The sequence below is a fragment of the Schistocerca cancellata genome, chromosome 6 (assembly GCF_023864275.1).
Source record: "Schistocerca cancellata isolate TAMUIC-IGC-003103 chromosome 6, iqSchCanc2.1, whole genome shotgun sequence".
Classification (NCBI taxonomy): domain Eukaryota; kingdom Metazoa; phylum Arthropoda; class Insecta; order Orthoptera; family Acrididae; genus Schistocerca; species Schistocerca cancellata.
The window spans coordinates 707024989-707047631 of record NC_064631.1 but is presented as its reverse complement, the minus strand read 5'-3'; the positions used below and the strand labels follow the sequence as shown (position 1 = coordinate 707047631).

At 39.4% G+C, this 22643-nt stretch overlaps 1 protein-coding gene across 2 annotated transcripts in view; it reads right to left on the bottom strand.

Annotated features, from left to right (window-relative positions):
* Positions 1 to 307: 307 nt before the first annotated feature.
* The window catches only part of LOC126191051 (PX domain-containing protein kinase-like protein), a 133172-nt gene continuing 110836 nt past the window's right edge, over positions 308 to 22643 (bottom strand). Inside the window, exon 10 of one of the 2 annotated variants that reach the window (XM_049931763.1) lies at positions 308 to 3211. In XM_049931763.1, the coding sequence (XP_049787720.1) occupies positions 3063 to 3211 (149 nt within the window). In that variant the 3' untranslated portion in view covers positions 308 to 3062. The remainder of the gene's footprint in view (positions 3212 to 22643) is intronic. The other variant, XM_049931764.1, reaches the window with a different exon arrangement.

The window sequence follows — 22643 nt, the reverse complement described above, 5'->3', positions numbered from 1 at the left end:
GTGAGTCCACCTCTTGTGACACTAGTCGTCAATTCCTCATTATACAGCGGTACCTGCACACTTCTGATCAGATAATGTAATATTGTCTATTAATTATGAAAAAAAATTCTTTCCAACAATGTTTGACTGGGTGTATGCAGAATATTACAAGCACATGGACAAAATCTGTTAATCATACTGTGTAAAACAAAGGAGGACTAGGAATTGTACATGAATATAGGAAGAATAGAAAGGAATTCATTGTTAATGAAATAGTAATCTGAGTTATTTAGTAACTATATAGTAGCAATTTACAATAAAATAACAATGAACAGTAGCAACAATTTATAAAGATCATACAATGCATTAACCTCATACATTAAAATATGGAAACTACAAGCAAAAACAATATTCACAAAGTCAACAGGTGTTTTCTCTTACCCAAGAATTGTGAGATGCAGTTCAAATATCATCTCCCCCACTCCAGTTGAAAAAAACATGACTAGTCATATAGTTACTTAAACAAAATATTCTTGCATGTTTTACAATATTCACAATTAAAGCAATATTTTTGGCACAAATATACACTGATATAAAGATACTATAACGCAGTAACAAGTAACCATTTGAATTATATGTTTTAACAATTACTTCCAAAATTCCTTCAAGTGCCCTTTGTTATTTGTAGTGTACATGGCATATGAGCACAAAAAAAAAAGGAAGTCCAAATTACAGCAAAGTGAAATATACATAACTTTTTTTTCCTTTTTCATCATGCTCTCCTCCTGCTTTCAACCCTCACCCTCACACACACACACACACACACACACACACACACACACACACACACACACACACACACACAATATATATACACTTCATTCATCAGACTTTGAACACATTCTGCAAGTCAGTTCCTTCTACAGAAAATTGGATAATACCCTAAGTCATTCCCATTGTCAGTCACTCTTTGGTAACAAAATATCATCACAGATCTAAAATATCCTACAGAACAAAAGGAAGAAAATATAAAACTGCATTTTTTTCAATATGTCTGTCTGCAAACATATTACATTCCTGTCTAGCTGCAGGGCTTTTACAGACCGTATCGGAACTTCTGGTAAACATGATGATTCTTTCATTTAAGAAAAAAAGTAACATTTTTACATGTACATACAGTAACAAAATATAGTCTCTGAATAGATCTTACTACTTGATACACATATGTGACACTTGTGAGAAACTACAAAGTCACTGAATACACAACAAAGTTCTAATGCAACAGACACAAAATCCCAAAGAAAATAGTTTTGCATCATGCTGGCTCCTCAGGCACTCCAAAATATGTTAATGCTATAAGACTTAATACAGGATTAATTTTAACACAGCCATAATACTGGCCTGTTTTCTTTTTATGGTCTGCAAGATTCCTTCACTTTTTTAGTGATAATGTATATGAGATATATGTGGCTACTATTTCATCATAATATTAATGTAGATCTTACACATAAGAACAGAACCACAGGGGCAGATTCATAATTTCTCAGTGACCTTGTGAAAGCTGGAATCCCTTACCATCAGTGACAGAACAATTACTTTTTCTGCACACTGTTACACAAATATGCTTCTTAGTCTGAGAATAAAATGCACAAGAAGAAAGACTGTTATTGTGCATTTCAGAAATACTACACAAGTACCATGGAAATATGTGTAGTAATCTCTCCAAGCCCCTTCCAGGCCATCCTGCCATATTATACAACAGGTAATAGGTTTTCATTTGAATAACCTTTCTTCTGGTTGTACTGAATAATGTCCACAATCATGCATCTCTTACATGCAACTTGGATGCTTTGAGGGTAATCCCAAATTAGTGGAAAGAGAGGAAGGGGAAAGCAATGAGCAATAGTGCAGAACTATATCAGGATTATTTCAAACAGGACTATTGAATTTTATATTGAATACAGAACAAGCCTCAAAACAAGTAAAAATAGTCTGCAATTTAAACAATGGCTTATTCAATGTACATTTTGGATTAATTTCAATGGTAAATGATTTATGGTCCAAATCAACAAAATGAATTTTCCTGCTGGTAATTTTGTACTTTTGCATAAAAGAAATACATGTTGGGGTGTTTTAAGGAGGTTCATTTTGCTGAGGTTATGTATAATTATGTACTTCTTGCAGTCAAAATTTAAAATGCATGCAATCTAAAAAGAGTGACATAGGAATTTATAAAAGAAATAGTTACACAAAAATTATAGCACCAGAACAAAGAAGCAAAGAAACATTTAAATTTAGCTTTACAGAAATACTGCCCCTCAACAGACTAAATAATATAATATTCAATTAACAATGATTATCCAAATATATGGAAAATATAAGGTAATGTTTTTGTGTCAAACTACTTATTATGGTGTAAAATAATGAAAAAACAATCATGCAGAAAGGAACTTACATACTGCTAACTCAAAATGTGAGCACAAAATTATTGCAATACATACAATAGTCAAGTTTCACTATAAATTTAAGAAAAACTGCAATTACAAAGGGAATTACAGAACTGAAAGAAATATAGGAGAAAACCAACAGATTACATACAATGAATAATCAGTTCACATATTATATATATTAAAAATGTCATTTATAAAATACTATACTCTGTCAATGGGCTTTCAATCAGTGAACAGCATTTTTGTCAACCAAAGCTTTTGCAGAAGATCACAATTTAGTTTTTCACTGGAAGTGTAACGTGAGATTCTGTTGTCAATGAGACAGTGGACTTCATGGCTGGAAACAGAGCATTCTAACATTCCTGTTACACAGAATTTGTAGTCGACATATAAAGCTTTACTTTGCTTTCCTTCAATATATTGCACCATTACTTACATAAGGCATTTCCACATTAAACATTATATGAAAATAAATAGACCTTAAGAGAGAAAATAGCTGTATATGCCAACATAAAAACACAGAAGATTCATTGTTTGACAAGAACACAACATGCTAGTTTTCATTTCCTCTCACTTCTCCATGTAAATGTACTGTCAAAGATGAAAGTTATGGTACTTGTTGTGGCCAAGATATTATCGCAGTACACGACCAACATTGTCTGATGCTTCTGATGACTCAATATGTCGTAGTGCTGCCTTATTAAAGTTGCAAATCGATCCAAGGAGTGCAGACCGGCTGCTATCCATGGCGACTGATGTGAAGTGGGATGATTCAGAGGGTCCTGAACAAATTAGTTGAGTAATCAGACACGATATGTTCCACAAAAGATACAAATAATACATTTTAACCCTTTAAAGATAATTTATTGCTACTTAAGAATCAGTTGCTAGCCAATGCACACACACAAAAAAAAAAAAAACGGCTCTGAGCACTATGAGACTTAACTACTGTGGTCATCAGTCCCCTAGAACTTAGAACTACTTAAACCTAACTAACCTAAGGACATCACACACACCCATGCCCGAGGCAGGATTCGAACCTGCGACTGTAGCAGTCGCGCGGTTCCGGACTGCGCCCCTAGAACCGCTAAACCACCGCGGCCGGCAATGCACACACAAAAGAAATATTTTTCAGGATAAGGTGTTAGTTTTACCATTAAAACATGTGGAAAGGGTTATAGTAAACAGGATGGGTCGAAACAACATGTCGCAGGAGAGACAGGTGGTCAAGACAAGACAGTAAGCTACAATAAAATGAAAATGATAGATTTAAAAAAACCAATTAAGTAAGACACAATTTTATACATTATTTTGGACTTACTTGATTTTTTATACTGAAAGAAAAGAGGAGGAGGAGGAAGAAGAAGAAGAAGAAGAAGAAGAAGAAGAAGACAGCAAACAGCAGGAGGGGGTAAAGAAACCAGGCAAGAAAACAGAAAAGACTGAAATATAAAAGAAATGTTAAAATGAGAAATAAATAATTCATTGAGATGGGAATAATGGGAGTGGTGAAGACAGAAACATGGCCTACGACAGAAAATTGAAAATGGATAATGAAAAACATGAGCAACCTGTATTATCTATGTTAGGACAATATTGGAATGCTGTTTTTGTGACAATGAATTGGATGATGTCAGGGTTAAGTGAAAACTCAAATTTGTGATAACTTGCTCCATTTTCATCATACAGAGCTGACAAACCTAACTGATACTATTGTCATATCATAACCAGAATCAACTCCAAATCCAAATGCTGGGTCGTCAATGAAGTAGAACACTTAGCACTGAAAGCATATTTGCCATGACAGCCAGCCCCCCCCCCCTCCCCCAATCATTGATTTGCACCTCTGGACTATAGCAGGGCTTCATACTAAAAATGTATTCGACATCTCAGTACTTGACATCTTCTTGATGAAGGGTCATAATCCTCAACTTTGCATGTGACATCTGATAAGTGACGTAAGATTCAATATGGACCAAAGCAGCGCTTGAGTAACATTTCCGATAGTCCCACTTTTCGCACAGGTATAAAAGTCCATATCAAATCTCATGGGCTCTACATCACTGGCTGGTGCTTGGCATTGTAGTGTTTTTGGTCTTTCTCCTGGTGGGCCAGTATTTTATCTCAGTCTTTCTGTCTGACTCTACTGTACATTGAAAGCATATCTGTCAACTGATGTTCATAACAAATATGCTTTCACTGCAAAGCGTTGTACTTCATTGACAACCCAGAATTTGAATTTGGATTTGATTTTGGTTATGGTGTGACCCTATAAACAGTCAGGATAGTCAGTTCCATCAGAGATCATTATACAGAGTACTCTGTGCTTCAAAATAATGTCGTCTACAAGGAAACTGGCAATTCTCAATTCTCATAGTTGGCACAGCTTCAGTGACAACACAGCAGGTGAGATAGTCAGTGAAGACTATATAATCTGTTGATTCTCCATTGTTGACTTAGGGAACCTCCCCCAATACGTCATTTCGAATTTGATGGAATTGTGCTGCTGCAGGCAGAATTGGTACTAAATGTCCCCGATGTGATGGCAGCACACACTTTTGTCACTGACATTCATTACAATGGCTCACAAAGAGTCTCATGGATTGGTAGAGACCTAGCTAGAGGTGCCAACATCTGATTCTGTCTAGAGTCTTCACTATTTCCAGGTGAACAGATAATGGAGCGCTATGGAAAAACTTCAGGATAACTGACTGTAGGTGAGTTGGGATGACGAGCAACTATTTATTCCCCTTTGGATCATTAATCCTATTATAAAATGTTCTGTTTACTAATTGAATTCTCCTTTGGTTGGTTCCTCCTCCTCCAAGGTTTCTGTAGTTTTCTGCAGTACTGGATTTTTCCTCTGTTTAGCAAAATTGTCATTTAATGCAGCGATGACATATTTCATACATGCTACTGTTTGGTCAAAGGTTTCCTTGAATGGCAACTGGTGTCCCTGTAGTTGTGCGCACTTCTGTATACACCACTGTGACAATATACTCCTGAAACTTAAGTGCCCAGTCAGTCAATGCAACAGATTCTTCAGCACAGTCAGTCGGCACAGTGAAAGGTTTGCCAAATGAATAGGGCCAGAACTTGACACTGGCCCAAACAACTGCAAATCACTCTTTCCCAGTTGTAGAGTAGTTCAACTCAGACTTTGAGAGTATTCCAAAGTAAAAGCTATCACATTTTTAGTACTTTCATGAATTTTTACTATAACTGCACCTATCCCATAACCATTAGTGTTGATATGAAGTTCTGTCTCAGCATTCTTGTCATATAATGATAGGCTTGGAGTTGATGACGACAGTGCCTCCTTATGGACAAGAAAAGATTTGTCTTGCATCTCAATCCAGAAAAATTTGGTGCCTCCTTGCAGTAGTTGTTGCAATGGACATGCCTTGCTACAGAAATCCTTTTGAATCTCTGACAGAAATCTTGTCACATCATGAATTTGCAAGGGAGTTAGAAAATATTTGAGTCCTGTTATATTATCTTGATTGGGACGGGTTGCACCTTGATTTACTAAGTGTCCTACGATTTTTATTTCTTGATTAACAAAAAGACACTTTTTCGAATTTAGGCAGAGGCCTTCAATCTGAAGAACACTTCCGCAAGATTGTCAGGTATGTCTTTGAAAAAACAACAGTGTCATCCAGAAAGCAAGACATGTGTCTACACGGTTTGTCCATCATAAGCTTGAAGCCGGCTGGGGCATTACATAATCCAAACGGTACATAATAACTTTGAACTCAGAGACTGTCAGGAGTTACGAAGGCAGTCTTTTTCCTGGCCAGCCTCATCAACCTTGATTTGCTTATAGCTTATCTGCATGTTCACAGCTAAGAAATATTTGCTTCTAGTGTGTCATCAATGCACAGCAACAGGTAGACTTTTTTTTTTACTTTGTTCAGTCATTGGTAGTCAATGCAGAAATGCCATGTGCCATCTTTCTTCTAGACAAGGACCACAGGAAAAAAGGAAGGACACTCTGGAAGTTAAATTATAACATCTTGCAGCATTCTCTCCATTTCCTCCCAGATTATCCATCATCCACCTCGTGATACCCTATACAAGTGCCAGCTAATAGGTTGATAGTCCCCAGTCTTGATATTGTGTTTTATCATGGGTCGCTTGACCTATCTTTTGATCTGAAAGTACCTGAAAATTGGTGGACTGGTTTAGCTGGGCCCTATGTACATTCCTGTAGGGATGTATTATCCGGGTGTTACTGGCCTACGTGAACTCAAGTTAATCATCAGATTCAGAATGAATTTTCACTCTGCAGCAGAGTGTGTGATGATTTGAAGCTTCCTGGCAGATCAAAACTCTGTGCTGGACCACAATTCGAACCTGGGACGCCTCACATGGGCGAGTGCTCAACTGACTTAGCTATCCAAGCACGACTCATGACCTGCCCTCATAGCTTTACTTGTGCTATTAACTGATCTCCTACATGTGACTTTTTTTGTTGTTCTTGCTTTAGGATAGCTCAGTCGATAGAGTACTTGCCTGCAAAGCAAAGGTCCTATATTCATGTCCCGCTCTGGCACAGTTTTAATCTGCCAGGAAGTTTCTGATCATAAGATTTTTTAATAGCCACCCAATTCTGGTGTACAAGTTACACAATCATTCAAAGAAAGGCTATGCTCAGTAGCATGGAAGTATCCTCAGTGTCCAATATTAGTACATTGGCATTTTGTGCTGAGTTAATCCTGATTTGTGTGATGTGTCTTCCTGTGTTTGCCAAGATTTTTCAAAGTATACCCCCTCCTCTTACAATTTTTGAAGAATGTATTTGCCATTAATACATGAAATTTATTTCAGAACTCTAAGAATCTTTCTTCTTTCTCATTCCTACTATCAAACCTGTATTCTCCAGCAACTATGTCTTCTATTCCTCCCCCTAATATAGTGTTATTCAATTTGAATTTATTTAATTGCATAGATAAAAAGTCTACTCACCAAGCGGCAGCAGAACACACATATAAAAGACTGTTGTAATTAGCAAGCTTTTGGAGCCAGTGGCTCCTTCTTCAGGCAGAAGGGTTGAAGGGGCAGGAAGATGGGTGAAGGAAAAGGACTTGACAGGTCTAGGAAAAGGGGTAGATTTTGGGAAAGTCACCCAGAACTGCAGGTCAGGGGGACTGACTGTACGTGATGAGAAGGAGAGACTGATTATTGTGGACTGCATCAGAGGAGAATTTAAAACCTCAGAGCTTAGAGGTGGAAGACAGGGTAATATGCAACACAGAGATTAATGCTGAAACAGCCTGCATGAGTTAATAAGAGTGAAAACCTAAGTGCATTGTACGTAACAGAGGTGGGAAGGAAGTGGGCGGAGAAAAATAGATGGGAAAGACAAAGAATGATGTAGAAAATTAAATAAAGTGAAGCTTAGAGTAGTTACAGTGAAAAAATGCTGAGATGAAAGAAATTAATGTAAATTACAGCCAGGTGGGTGGAGAGAACCATGGACATGTTGTAGTGTTAGTTCCCACCTGTGGAGTTCTGAGAAACTGGTGTCTGGGGAAAAAATCCTGATGACGTACATGGTGAAATAGGCACCGAGGTCACAAATGTCATGTTGTACAGCATGCTCTGTAACAAGATTTTGAGAGTTTCCAGTATACACCCTCTGCCTATGCTCGTTCATCCTAATTGATAATTAGGTGGTAATCATGCCGATGTAGAAGGCCAAACAGTGTTCACATAGTAGCTTGTATATGACGTGTTGTTTTGCAGGTGGCTCTCCCTTTGATAGTATATGTTTTACCAGTTACAGGGCAATTATAGGTGGTGGTAGGAGGGTGCATAGGGCAAGTCTTGCAGCAGGGACAGTCACAGGGGTAGGAGCCATAGGGTACGGAGATGGGGGCAGAAGGAGCATAGGTTCTGACAAGAATATTGCGGAGATTGGGAGGATGATGGCAAGCTATTCTAAGTGTGGTGAGCTAAGTTTCAGACAGAATGGCTCTCTTTTCAGGGCGTGATTTTAGGAAGTCATGGCCCTGTCGAAGTAACTGATTAACACATTCCAGACCAGGCTAATACTGATTCACCAATGGTGTGCTCCAAAGCTGTTTTTTGGAGAGATCAGCAGTACCAGGATTGAATGTGATGGCCCGGGAAATTTACTTTTTAACTAGGCTGGTGGGATAATTACGTGCAGTGAAGGCTGACATGAGAATGGTGGTGTGTATTGCTGTAAAGAGTCTGCACCTGAATAAATACATTTGCCTCAGATGCCAAGGTTGTATGGGAGGGAACGTTTGACATGGAAAGGATGGCAACTGTCAAAATGTAAATACTGTTTTTTGTTGGTAGGTTTAATGTGTACAGAAGTGTGTAGCTGGCTTTTGGTGAGGACGAGATCGACATCAAGGAAAGTGGCATGGGATTCAGAATAGGAGCATGTGAAATTTAATTGGGAGAAGGTATTCAGAGATTCCGGGAATTTTAGCAGGTCAGCCTCACCATGAGTCCGTATGGTAAAGATGTCATTAATGTATCTAAATCAAACCAGGAACTAAAGAATTACAGATCCCAGGAAAGTCCCCTCCAAGTGACGCAAGAAAAGTTTGGCGTTTTAAGGAGCCATCCTGTTTCCCATGGCCGTACCCCTGATCTGTTTGTATGTCTGCCCCTCAAAGATGAAGTAGTTGTTTACAAGTACAAAGTTGATTAAGGTGAGTAGGAAGGGTGTCATAGGCTTGGAATTAGGCAGGCACTGAGTGAGTAAATGTTCAGCAGCAGACACGTATGTGGGGGATGTCGGCATACATGGTGTTTGGGGAGTAAAGGTCAATATTTTAAACAGTAATAGCATAAGTAATCCTGAGTAAACATGTTATATGAACATAGGGAGGTACGAGTATTGAAAGGAACTTTATTTCTGCAAAATTGGTGTGCATAACATGAACATATACGCAATGCTACTGGACCGTAGCAAGATTTTCTTGCAAACAATGCACGGATACAAGCCATGTTTTACATGCAATGTTTACGCTATGTAGCCTACCATGTATTATGGTCATGTAACGTACGTAGTACAATCACCCGTTAATTGTGAAGTTGTGACGTGTATGCCGCATTGTGTAGTATACCGGCGACAGATTGGTTAGCTGTATAGTGTATGGTGTTAACTGTGTTTGTACAAGTGCTGCTAACAATGCCACTTGTCTACAGTAATGAGGAGTACGCAGATATGGGTTATGTTTATGGCATCTGTTATGGTACTGCTACCGCTGCAAGAGAAGTATACCACAGGTGCTTTCCGACTCGGCGATTACCTCATCACATGGTGTTTACCAAAGTGTTTATCACTTTGCGTGCAACAGCAGACATTTTTCGCCTGAGCGTGCAAGTCAACTAACTTTGAAATAACAGGAACAAATTATTGCAAGTGTTAAGCGAAGTCCCAGTACGAGCATATGAAGAATGTTCCTGTGTATGAATGTCCCACAGACACTTGTATGGGAAACATTACACGCGGAAAACCTGTATCCATTTCACATAAAGCGTGTCCAAAATATCCACGTTGGTGATATTGCCCCATGACTTCAATTCTGTCACTGGGTAATTGAGAATAGTCATTTGCTTCCATACATACTATTCACTGATGAAGCCTAGTTTTCACTAAATGGAATAAACAATACACACAATAATCATCGATGGTCATGGAAACATACACACGATTCAGTGGATAGCAATTTCCAAGTTCGTTTTGCCATCAGTGTTTGGTGTGGCAGGATTGGTAACCTTTTGGTAGGTCCATTTATTATCAATCAGTGGGAGAGAGGTACTTGTATTTTTTGGAAAATTCATTTGTGGTACTATTGGAAGAAGTTCCTTTAGCCAAGTGAACTGGAATGTACTTTCAACATGACAGTGCCCCTCGACATGTTACCTTACATGTGAAGGACCATCTCAACCGCACCTACCCTAATTGCTGGATTGGCCGTGGCGGTGCTATTAACTGGCCTCCAAGATCACCTGACCTTACACCTTTAGATTTCTGTTTATGGGGTTGGATGAAATCAGAGGTGCACAAAGTCAAGGTAAATACACGAGATGAACTGCTTCGTTGCATCATGGGCACTTCTGAATTGATTAGGAACCAACCAGAGGCAATTGAACAAGCAACACAACATGTTATCACTAGAGTGCGGCCAGGATGATTGGGTTTGTGGATATTAGGAAGAAGGTAAAATGTGGGGGTGGTGTAAGAAGTTCTATGGATTGTCCTTGTGATGGGCTTGAGGTTTTAAGGAGGGACTGCAGGTCAGTTTGAATCACAGGGATGGGATCTCGATGGCAGATGCTCAACATATGTTAGTGAAGGTTTACACCAGCTGTCTGACATCTCTACATACAGTGCCTGCCTTCAAGATCCCATACCTGTGACACAAACTGACCTACACTTCCTCCTTACAATCTCAGGCATCTCACAAAGACTAACACCTTAATTCATACAAATTTTTACTCCATTCAAACCACAACGCCCCCACCTTTTACCTTCTTTGTAATATCTACAAACCCAACCATCCCGGCCATCCTATAGTTGCTGCCTTCAAAGTACAGAACATACCACCACACACTTTGCCTGTCCCCATTAATGCCACCTTCTGCTCTATCAACATCCCACACGTACATTGTCTGCTGCTGAACATTTGCTCAGTCAGTGCCCGCCTGATTCCAAACCTATGACACCCTTCCTACTCACCTTAATCAACTTTGTACTTGTAAACAACTACTTCATCTTTGAGGGGCAGACATACAAACAGATCAGGGGTACGGCCATGGGAAACAGGATGGCTCCTTAAAATGCCAAACTTTTCTTGCGTCACTTGGAGGGGACTTTCCTGGGATCTGTAATTCTTTAGTTCCTGGTTTGATTTAGATACATTAATGACATCTATACCATACGGACTCATGGTGAGGCTGACCTGCTAAAATTCCCGGAATCTCTGAATACCTTCTCCCAATTAAATTTCACATGCTCCTATTCTGAATCCCATGCCACTTTCCTTTATGTCGATCTCGTCCTCACCAAAAGCCAGCTACACACTTCTGTACACATTAAACCTACCAACAAACAACAGTATTTACATTTTGACAGTTGCCATTCTTTCCATGTCAAAAGTTCCCTCCCATACAACCCTGGCATCTGAGGCAAATGTATTTATTCAGGTGCAGATTCTTTACAGCAATACACACCACCATTCTCATGTCAGCCTTCACTGCACGTAATTATCCCACCAGCCTAGTTAAAAAGTAAATTTCCCGGGCCATCACATTCAATCCTGGTACTGCTGATCTCTCCAAAAAACAGCTTTGGAGCACACCATTGGTGAATCAGTATTAGCCTGGTCTGGAATGTGTTAATCAGTTACTTCGACAGGGCCATGACTTCCTAAAATCACGCCCTGAAAAGAGAGCCATTCTGTCTGAAACTTAGCTCACCACACTTAGAATAGCTTGCCATCATCCTCCCAATCTCCGCAATATTCTTGTCAGAACCTATGCTCCTTCTGCCCCCATCTCCGTACCCTATGGCTCCTACCCCTGTGACTGTCCCTGCTGCAAGACTTGCCCTATGCACCCTCCTACCACCACCTATAATTGCCCTGTAACTGGTAAAACATATACTATCAAAGGGAGAGCCACCTGCAAAACAACACGTCATATACAAGCTACTATGTAAACACTGTTTGGCCTTCTACATCGGCATGATTACCACCTAATTATCAATTAGGATGAACGAGCATAGGCAGAGGGTGTATACTGGAAACTCTCAAAATCTTGTTACAGAGCATGCTGTACAACATGACATTTGTGACCTCGGTGCCTATTTCACCATGTACGTCATCAGGATTTTTTCCCCAGACACCAGTTTCTCAGAACTCCACAGGTGGGAACTAACACTACAACATGTCCATGGTTCTCTCCACCCACCTGGCTGTAATTTACATTAATTTCTTTCATCTCAGCATTTTTCCACTGTAACTACTCTATGTTTCACTTCATTTTAGTTTTCTAAATCATTCTTTGTCTTTCCCGTCTATTTTTTGCTGCCCCCCCCCCCCCCCCCACCTCTTATGTAAAATGCACTTAGCTTTTCACTCTTATTAACTCGTGCACAAAGTTTTAGTAGTAATCTCTGTGTTGCATATTACCCTGTCTTCCACCTTTAAGCTCTCAGGTTTCTCATCCGAGGCAGTCCCCAACAATCAGTCTTTCCTTCTCATCCCGTATGTTAAGTCTCCCCTGACCTGCAGTTCTGGGTGACTTTCCCAAAATCTACCCCTTTTCCTAGACCTGGCAAGTCCTTCTCCTCACCATTCTTCCTTCCCCTTCAACCCTTCTGCCTGAAGGAGCAGCCAGTGGCTCTGAAAGCTTGCTAATTACAATTATAGTTGTGTTCTGCTGCCGCTTGGTGAGTAGACTTTTTATCTATCCAATTAAATAATTTTGTCAATAACTGATTGTTTTCAATTTGTATTTAGCTATAGATACTGGGTTACCCTTTCACTTCACAGGTGTAATATCTCTATCTCATGATCATTTGCTTGTGACTTCAGTTTGTAAAACTAAACCACAGTTTACACATACGTGTATGGTAAGATTATTTCCCTCAAAGTCTGATTAAAATAGAAATAAAATAGCATAACCAGTCACAGAACTGGGACCCTACACCGGAGCCAAGTCTTATTATCCTAGCCAGTCTCTATTGCTATTTATTTTATTATGTTTGATTTATCATTAGCAGTAGGGAGAAGAGACCACCTGTTTATGAATTTGGCTGTAAATTTTTCATGAAAAACAAACATCATGTGTGTATAGACATTAGTACAAAAAAACATGAAGATTAACTAAATGTGCTTCAAAACACAATATTTGCATACAGAAGCAACAGGAAGCACAAAAAATTATAATACCATGAAAAAATATCAAAATCATTTTTTCTTTCAAACTGAAGTGAAAAAAAGGGGGGGGTTGAAAAATTTTTTGCAGGAGAGACCAAGACAAGTCATAGGCTTGTAGATGCTGACCAGGAAGTTGATATCTTTTATATGCACTAAGATCAAATGTTTTATTCTCTTATTTCCAAAAACAGTTTTCCATGCCTCATTTTCAATGTGACCATGGAATGGTACACAGCTTACCTCCTTAACATGTAGTGTACATTTTACCAACGTGTTCAAATATGCTTCTAGAAATAGGTTTACATGTTATTAACACAAGCGATCTTCTAAAGATCTTATCAATATAGACAAACAAACAAAATACAAACCCACTCAAGATAGCACATCATGTGATGAAAGAAGCATGGTTGAAAGAAAATAAATGGTATCGTGCATAAATTTGAATTTTGTATTAGTGTCTCCCATTTCCAAAGTGTTCATAAAAATTCATTTCACTGCTGGAATATATTCTATTTCTTTGTTGCAAAGTGTGTAACAAATGTGAAAATAACACTTTTTTAAAAGTCCAGCACCTTCCTTATCTTCTTTCCTTCCTGTACACACACACACACACACACACACACACACACACACACACGTAAGCTTACAGTTTCTGGACCACCGCTATTGCAGTCACACACAAGAGAAGTAATGTGTTACAATAAAGCACAATTACATACTAATCTTACGATTTCTGGAAAAATTAATAGCTTAACAATATCCCGATTAAGTACGTCATTAATCCAATTTTATTCCTATTTTCCTTATCATTAAAGTAGATACAAAACATTTACAAAATGCATGCTCATATATCTGTAGAGTTTCACATTCCACAAAGACAAAAAGGATAATAAAAAGACTGCATCAAAACTGCCTACAAATGCTGCAACAAATTTAGGATGTCCTACTCTGTACTGCAACTCAACTATACAGTAAACTTGCCTGCTTACCTTAAACTCCCTGAGCAATGAAGGCACACAAACCATACCTATGTCCCAAAATTAATCAAATGACACTTCACATGGGTTTTGTACAACTCTATCTGAACGTGCCTCGGAAGGCCCAATGGTACCATCCAACCACTGTGTCACTTTCTCACCGAATGCGGACGTCAAGGGGCATGTGGTTAGCATGCTGCTTTCCCTGCTATTGTCAGTTTTCATGACTGGAGCTGTTGCTTTTGAATCAAGTTTTTTTCATTTTGTTTACAACATAATCCATTAATTATTTGTAATACTACATGTGTGTGTGTGTGTGTGTGTGTGTGTGTGTGTGTGTGTGTGTGTGTGTGTGCGCGCGTGTGTTTAGTGTAATGTTTGTGTTGTATGATAATTGTTACGATGATGATGGAAGAAAGAGGGTGAAGCTCAGTGCCAGCACATAGCCTACTCCTTGCAAGCAGCACCAAATGGGCCTTCAAACTTAAAGTCCCCATCCAACGGGCAGATCACCAACAACAGTGTCACATGCCCTCACTTCATGGCACACTGTGGATAGGTTTGGTATCTAAACCAACACACTGGCACAAAGTCCGGCAATCTGGAATTTTATGCCACCACATCCCCCCCCCCTCCCCCCACCACCCCTTGTGAGCCAAATACTGGCAGCAAAAATTTTTTCCACCACCAGGATTCGAATAGGCTCACCCCCAAGTCGAGCGTAACAGCAAAAGCATGTGTTAGTGGCCTCAGCCATGGAGGTGGTTTTTAAATCAACTCAATTGTCCTTATAAGGGCTGAGCGCACCCCGCTTGTATACCAGGTGTACCGGTATGAAATGAGCATTAAGATACAAATGTGTCGATAGGGAACATTTGTTGTGAACGAGCTTTAATTTTGTTTTGTTTTGTTGGTATGACATCTGTCAAAGATATTTAGTAGAAAAAGATTTCTGCAGAGTCGCACCGAATGCTTGTCGAGGTATACCTAACAGATCAAAACGAAAATTTCTGTTCCGACACTGACAATGTTGAGTGTTTATGGAAAAAGTTCAAGGCAATCGTAAAATGCGTTTTAGACAGGTACGTGCCGAGTAAAACTGTGAGGGACGGGAAAAACCCACCGTGGTTCAACAACAAAGTTAGGAAACTACTGCGAACGCAAAGAGAGCTTCACTCCAAGTTTAAACGCAGCCAAAACCTCTCAGACAAATAGAAGCTAAACGATGTCAAAGTTAGCGTAAGGAGGGCTATGCGTGAAGCGTTCAGTGAATTCGAAAGTAAAATTCTATGTACCAACTTGACAGAAAATCCTAGGAAGTTCTGGTCTTACATTAAACCAGTAAGTGGCTCGAAACAGCATATCCAGACACTCCGGGATGATGATGGCATTGAAACAGAGGATGACAAGCGTAAAGCTGAAATACTAAACACCTTTTTCCAAAGCTGTTTCACAGAGGTAGACCGCACTGCAGTTCCTTCTCTAAATCCTCTCACAAACGAAAAAATGGCTGACATCAAAATAAGTGTCCAAGGAATAGAAAAGCAACCAGAATCACTCAACAGAGGAAAGTCCACTGGACCTGACGGGATACAAATTCGATTCTACACAGAGTACGCGAAAGAATTTGCCCCCCCTTCTAACAGCCATGTACCGCAAGTATCTAGAAGAACGGAAGGTACCAAATGATTGGAAAAGAGCAAAGGTAGTCCCAGTCTTCAAGAAGGGTCGTTGAGCAGATGTGCAAAACTATAGACCTATATCCCTGACGTCGATCTGTTGTAGAATTTTAGAACATGTTTTTTGCTCAAGTATCATGTCGATAAAAGAAATTATTCAGGTAGTGAAGGTAGACGAAAATTTAATAGTCATGGGTGACTGGAATTCGACAGTAGGAAAAGGGAGAGAAGGAAACATAGTAGGTGAATATGGATTGAGGCTAAGAAATGAAAGAGGAAGCCGTCTGTTAGAATTTTGCACAGAGCATAACTTAATCATAGCTAACACTTGGTTCAAGAATCATAAAAGAAGGTTGTATATGTGGAAGAATCCTGGAGATACTAAAAGGTATCAGATAGATTATATAATGGTAAGACAGATTTAGGAACCAGGTTTTAAATTGTAGGATATTTCCAAGGCAGATGTGGACTCTGACCACAATCTATTGGTTATGAACAGTAGATTAAAACTGAAGAAATTGCAAAAAGGTGGGAATTTAAGGAGATGGGACCTGGATAAACTGACTAAACTGGAGGTTGTACGGAGTTTCAGGGACAGCATAAGGGAACAATTGACAGAATGGGGGAAAGAAATACAGTAGAAGAAGAATGGGTAGCTCTGAGGGATGAAGTAGTGAAGGCAGCAGAGGATGAAGTAGGTAGAAAGATGAGGGCTAATAGAAATCCTTGGGTAACAGAAGAAATATTGAATTTAACTGATGAAAGCAGAAAATATAAAAATGCAGTAAATGAAGCAGGCAAAAAGGAATACAAACGTCTCAAAAATGAGATTGACAGGAAGTGCAAAATGGCTAAGCAGGCATGGCTAGAGGACAAATATAAGGATGTAGAGGCTTATCTCACTAGGGTAAGATAGGTACAGCCTACAGGAAAATTAAAGAGACCTTTGGAGAAAAGAGAGCCACTTGTATGAATATCAAGAGCTGAGATGGAAACCCAGTTCTAAGCAAAGAAGGGAAAGCAGAAAGGTGGAAGGAGTATATAGAGGGTCTATACAAGGGTGATGTACTTGAGGACAATATTATGGAAATGGAAGAGGATGTAGATGAAGATGAAATGGGAGATGCAATACTGCATGAAGAGTTGACAAAGCACTACAAGACCTGACTCGAAACAAGGCCCCGGGAGTAGACAACATTTCATTAGAACAACTGACGGCCTTGGGAGAGCCAGTCCTGACAAAACTCTACCATCTGGTGAGCAAGATGTACGAGACAGGCGAAATACCCTCAGACTTCAAGAATAATATAATTATTCCAATCCCAAAGAAAGCAGGTGTTGACAGATGTGAAAAATACCGAACTATCAGTTTAATAAGTCACAGCTGCAAAATACTAACGAGAATTATTTACAGACAAATGGAAAAACTGGTAGAAGCCGACCTCGGGGAAGATCAGTTTGGGTTCCGTAGAAATGTTGGAACACATGAGGCAATACTGACCTTACGACTTATCTTAGAAGAAAGATTAAGGAAAGGCAAACCTACGTTTCTAGCATTTGTAGACTTAGAGAAAGCTTTTGACAATGTTGACTGGAATACTCTCTTTCAAATTCTAAAGGTGGCAGGGGTAAAATACAGGAAGCGAAAGGTTATTTACAATTTGTACAGAAACCAGATGGCAGTCATAAGAGTCGAGGGGCATGAAAGGGAAGCAGTGGTTGGGAAGGGAGTGAGACAGGGTTGTAGCCTACCCCTGATGTTATTCAATCTGTATATTGAGCAAGCAGTAAAGGAAACAAAAGAAAAATTTGGAGTAGGTATTAAAATCCAGGGAGAAGAAATAAAAACTTTGAGGTTCGCCGATGACATTGTAATTCTGTCAGAGACGGCAAAGGACTTGGAAGAGCAGTTGAATGGAATGGATAGTGACTTGAAAGGAGGGTATAAGATGAACATCAACAAAAGCAAAACGAGGATAATGGAATGTAGTCGAATTAAGTCGGGTGATGCTGAAGGAATTAGATTAGGAAATGAGACACTTAAAGTAGTAAAGGAGTTTTGCTATTTGGAAAGCAAAATAACTGATGATGGTCGAAGTAGAGAGGATATAAAATGTAGACTGGCAATGAGATTTAAGTGTCAGGAAGTCATTCCTAAAAGTATTTGTATGGAGTGTAGCCATGTATGGAAGTGAAACATGGACAATAAATAGTTTGGACAAGAAGAGAATACAAGCTTTCGAAATGTGGTGCTACAGAAGAATGTTGAAGATCAGGTGGGTAGATCACGTAAATAATGAGGAGGTATTGAATAGGATTGGGGAGAAGAGAAGTTTGTGGCACAACTTGACTAGAAGAAGGGATCGGTTGGTATGACATGTCCTGAGGCATCAAGGGATCACAAATTTAGCATTGAAGGGCAGCGTGGAAGGTAAAAATCGAAGAGGGAGACCAAGAGATGAATACACTAAACAGATTCAGAAGGATGTAGGTTGCAGTAGGTACTGTTAGATGATGGAGCTTGCACAGGATAGATTAGCATGGAGAGATGCATCAAACCAGTCTCAGGACTGAAGACCGCAACAACAACAACATCATGTCGTTTTTGGAAACCCAGAATCTACTCTGTAGGAATCAACATGGATTCCGGGAACAGCGATCGTGTGAGACCAAACTCGCTTGAATTTTTCATGAGAGCCAGAAAATATTAGATACAGGCTCCTAGGTAGATGCCATTTTCCTTGACTTCCGGAAGGCGTTCGATACAGTTCCGCACTGTCGCCTGATAAACAAAGTAAGAGCCTACGGAATATCTGACCAGCTGTGTGGCTGGATTGGAAACAGAACACAGCATGTTGTTATCAATGGAGAGACGTCTACAGAAGTTAAAGTAACCTCTGGCGTGCCACAGGGGAGTGTTATGGGACCATTGCTTTTCACAATATATATAAATGACCTAGTAGATAGTATCGGAAGTTCCATGCGGCTTTTCACGGATGATGCTGTAGTATACAGAGAAGTTGCAGCATTAGAAAATTGTAGCGAAATGCAGGAAGATCTGCAGCGGATAGGCACGTGGTGCAGGGAGTGGCAACTCACCCTTAACATAGACAGATGTAATGTATTGCGAATACATAGAAAGAAGGATCCTTTATTGTATGATTATATGATAGCGGAAAAAACACTGGCAGCAGTTACTTCTGTAAAATATCTGGGAGTATGCGTGCGGAAAGACTTGAAGTGGAATGATCACACACAATTAATTGTTGGTAAGGCGGGTACCAGGTTGAGATTCCTTGGGAGAGTCCTTAGAAAATGTAGTCCATCAACAAAGGAGGTGGATTACAAAACACTCGTTCGACCTATACTTGAGTATTGCGCATCAGTGTGGGATCCGTACCAGATCAGGTTGACGAAGGAGTTAGAGAAGATACAAAGAAGAGCGGCGCGTTTCGTCACAGGGTTATTTGGTAACCGTGATAGTGTTACGGAGATGTTTAGCAAACTCAAGTGGCAGACTCTGCAAGAGAGGTGCTCTGCATCGCGGTGTAGCTTGCTCGCCAGGTTTCGAGAGGGTGCGTTTCTGGATGAGGTATCGAATATATTGCTTCCCCCTACTTATACCTCCCGAGGAGATCACGAATGTAAAATTAGAGAGATTAGAGTGCGCACAGAGGCTTTCAGAAAGTCGTTCTTCCCACGAACCTTACGCGACTGGAACAGAAAAGGGAGGTAATGACAGTGGCACTTAAAGTGCCCTCCGCCACACACCGTTGGGTGGCTTGCGGAGTATAAATGTAGATGTAGATGTATATGGTGATCATGCTCTTTCTGTAGCAACATGAAAAGATGGTTTCAATGGTTCAGAAATAATGATTTTGATGTAAGAAATGAAGAACATGGAAGACCACCAAAAAAGTTCGAAGATGCCCAACTGCAAGCAATATTGGATGTAGATGATACTTTGAGTCAGAAGCGAATGGCAGCAATGCTAAATGTTGCACAACAAACAATTTCTGACCATTTGAAAGCTATGAGAAAGATCCAAAAGTGTGGAAAATGGATGCCATACGAATTGAATGAAAGACAGATGGAAAACCGAAAAACCATTTGTCAAATTTTGCTTCAAAGACATGAAAGAAAATCAAATTTGTATCGAATTGTTACTGGCGATGAAAAATTGATTTATTTTAAGAATCCTAAGTGGAAAAATCTGGGTTAATCCGGGACAACCATCAACACAGACTGCAAAACCAGATCGATTCGGCAAGAAGACAATAGTCTGTGTTTGGTGGGATCAGAAAGGTGCAGTTTATCACAAGCTTCTAAAACCCAGTGAAACAGTGAATACTAACCACTACAGACAACAAATGATCAATTTGAACTATGCATTGACCGAAAAAAGACCAGAATGGGCCAGAAGACATGGCAAAGTATTTTTTTTTACACAACAATGCACCTGCACACAAAGCAAAACTGGTTCAGGATACAATCAAATCACTTGGCTGGGAGCTGCTACCCCACCTGCCATATTCATCAGACTTGGCCCCTTCCAACTACCATTTGTTTTCATCAATGGGACACACATTGGCTGAGGAACACTTCGATTCCTATGAAGAAGTCGAAAATTGGGTGTTTGTTTGGTTTGCTTCAAAAGACGAACATTTCTATTGGCAGGGTGTCCACCAATTGCCAGAAAGGTGGTCAAAATGTATAGAAAGCAATGGTCAGTACTTTGAATAAAATGTTTTTACTTTTCAATTCAAAATTAGTGTTCCATTTTCAACAAAAACACGCTCATTTCATACTGGTACACCATTCGGCAGACCTGGATGCTCACGCAGCAACGCGCTAGCCAAGCCTGCAGTCGTAACTTCAATGATCTGATGTGAACCGGTGCTACCACTGCGGCAAGGCCATTGACAGAAGTTTTATATAACCCAAGAAAATTATTTTACATAATTTAATACAGACATAACTACTACCAAAAGGAAGGGGTGTTACACAGAAGAAGAATAATTGTATTATAAATACAAGCCATGTAACTCTGATTAATATATGTTGAAATAGAATACAAGCCAAGGAATACTTATTTTTGTAATTCAAAATACTTCTTAACAACTTGTCACTGACTTATGAAGGCCAGAGAAAACTTACAGTAATGTCCACAATGGATACCATCAACATATCGGTAAGGAGATGTATATGAAACTAATAAATGAATCTATAATCATACAGGGTGCAGCAGATGCAATGTCCACAGTTGAGGTGTCAGTTCTAAATTTTTAAAGGGTTGATAAGAGATTAATGAAAAGAAACTCACAGAAATATTATTTATGAAAATCATAATTATACTGTATGATACAATTTTTCACTCACTTTTTCATATAAGACCATTCTAGTACCAGCTATTCTTGATGAACTGTTGACACTGCACACATAGTTGTCAGTTCAACATGCAATTGTTTGTGACAACTATGTTAAAAGATTGAACAATACATGAAATAAGGGAACAGCAACCACTCATCTATAGTGGACTGTCATCTATAGTGGACTGATGTGTGGAACATTGAAACATGTAACAAAACTATTTTCACTAGCTTTCAAGTTCTTGGTCTTTTTCTAGTAAAAAGTACACACATTCACACATGCAACCACACAGACACTCAAATGTACACTCCTATTGCCACATTTTATTTAAAAAAGCACTGGAGCACAATACAAACTGTGAGAAGCTAACAGGGACTCCACATCAGGGCTCTGTACCCTTTATAACTGGTTATATGAGCACTGATAATTTGAGTGGTTTTGGATGCTGCTTGATTTTTTCTGAAGTAGTGGGTGGTAAAATTCAGAGTATCATGACAGACAAATCATGTTAACATTCCTCAGAATGAATGGACATACAAAACTGTTAACAAAATTCAGCTGAGTGCACAATGGGTATTGTATCTTTTGACTCCAGATTAGTACACAAGGAAGGAAATTTCAAAATTATGTTTGGAAATCTGATGGATGTTTGACATTGTAACTAGACTCCTTATAAAATGTGGATTGCTATTACAGAATTACAGTCAAAGCAGTATCCTAGTGTATGTGGAAGTGCTATGGGGAAAAAAAAGCCACCAGCAACAATGACAGGAAAAATGATGATAAGGAGAAGAAGGAGAAGAAGAAGAAGATGACGATGATGCGCTTTTCCCCATGGGAGTATACTCATGAGTAATCATATGGAAAAGATGAAAACAGTGACTGGTTCTTATTATGTATCGTTAGACTTAGTTTCTCCAATGCCAGATAGCATATTGGGTTCCTCCAGCAAACCCTATCAGCTAGCACATTTTCAGCATCCTCTCAGCTTATGTCCCTGCACTGAATATCCTTCGCAAAGGTTCATCTCCAGGTGTTATCAGGTTTTCCTCTATTTCTGCAGCCATTCATTGGTTTCCACAACATTGCTGATTTTGGGAGTCTTCATCTTTCATGTGTAGAACATGCCCTGCAAGCTTCAGTCTTATTTCAGCAACTGTTTTTAGTATGCTGCATAGACTACTACTTTTCAGCACTTCAATTATCACAACCATGTTTTGAATGATGCTCTTAAAATTTGCCTCATGTAACATTTGC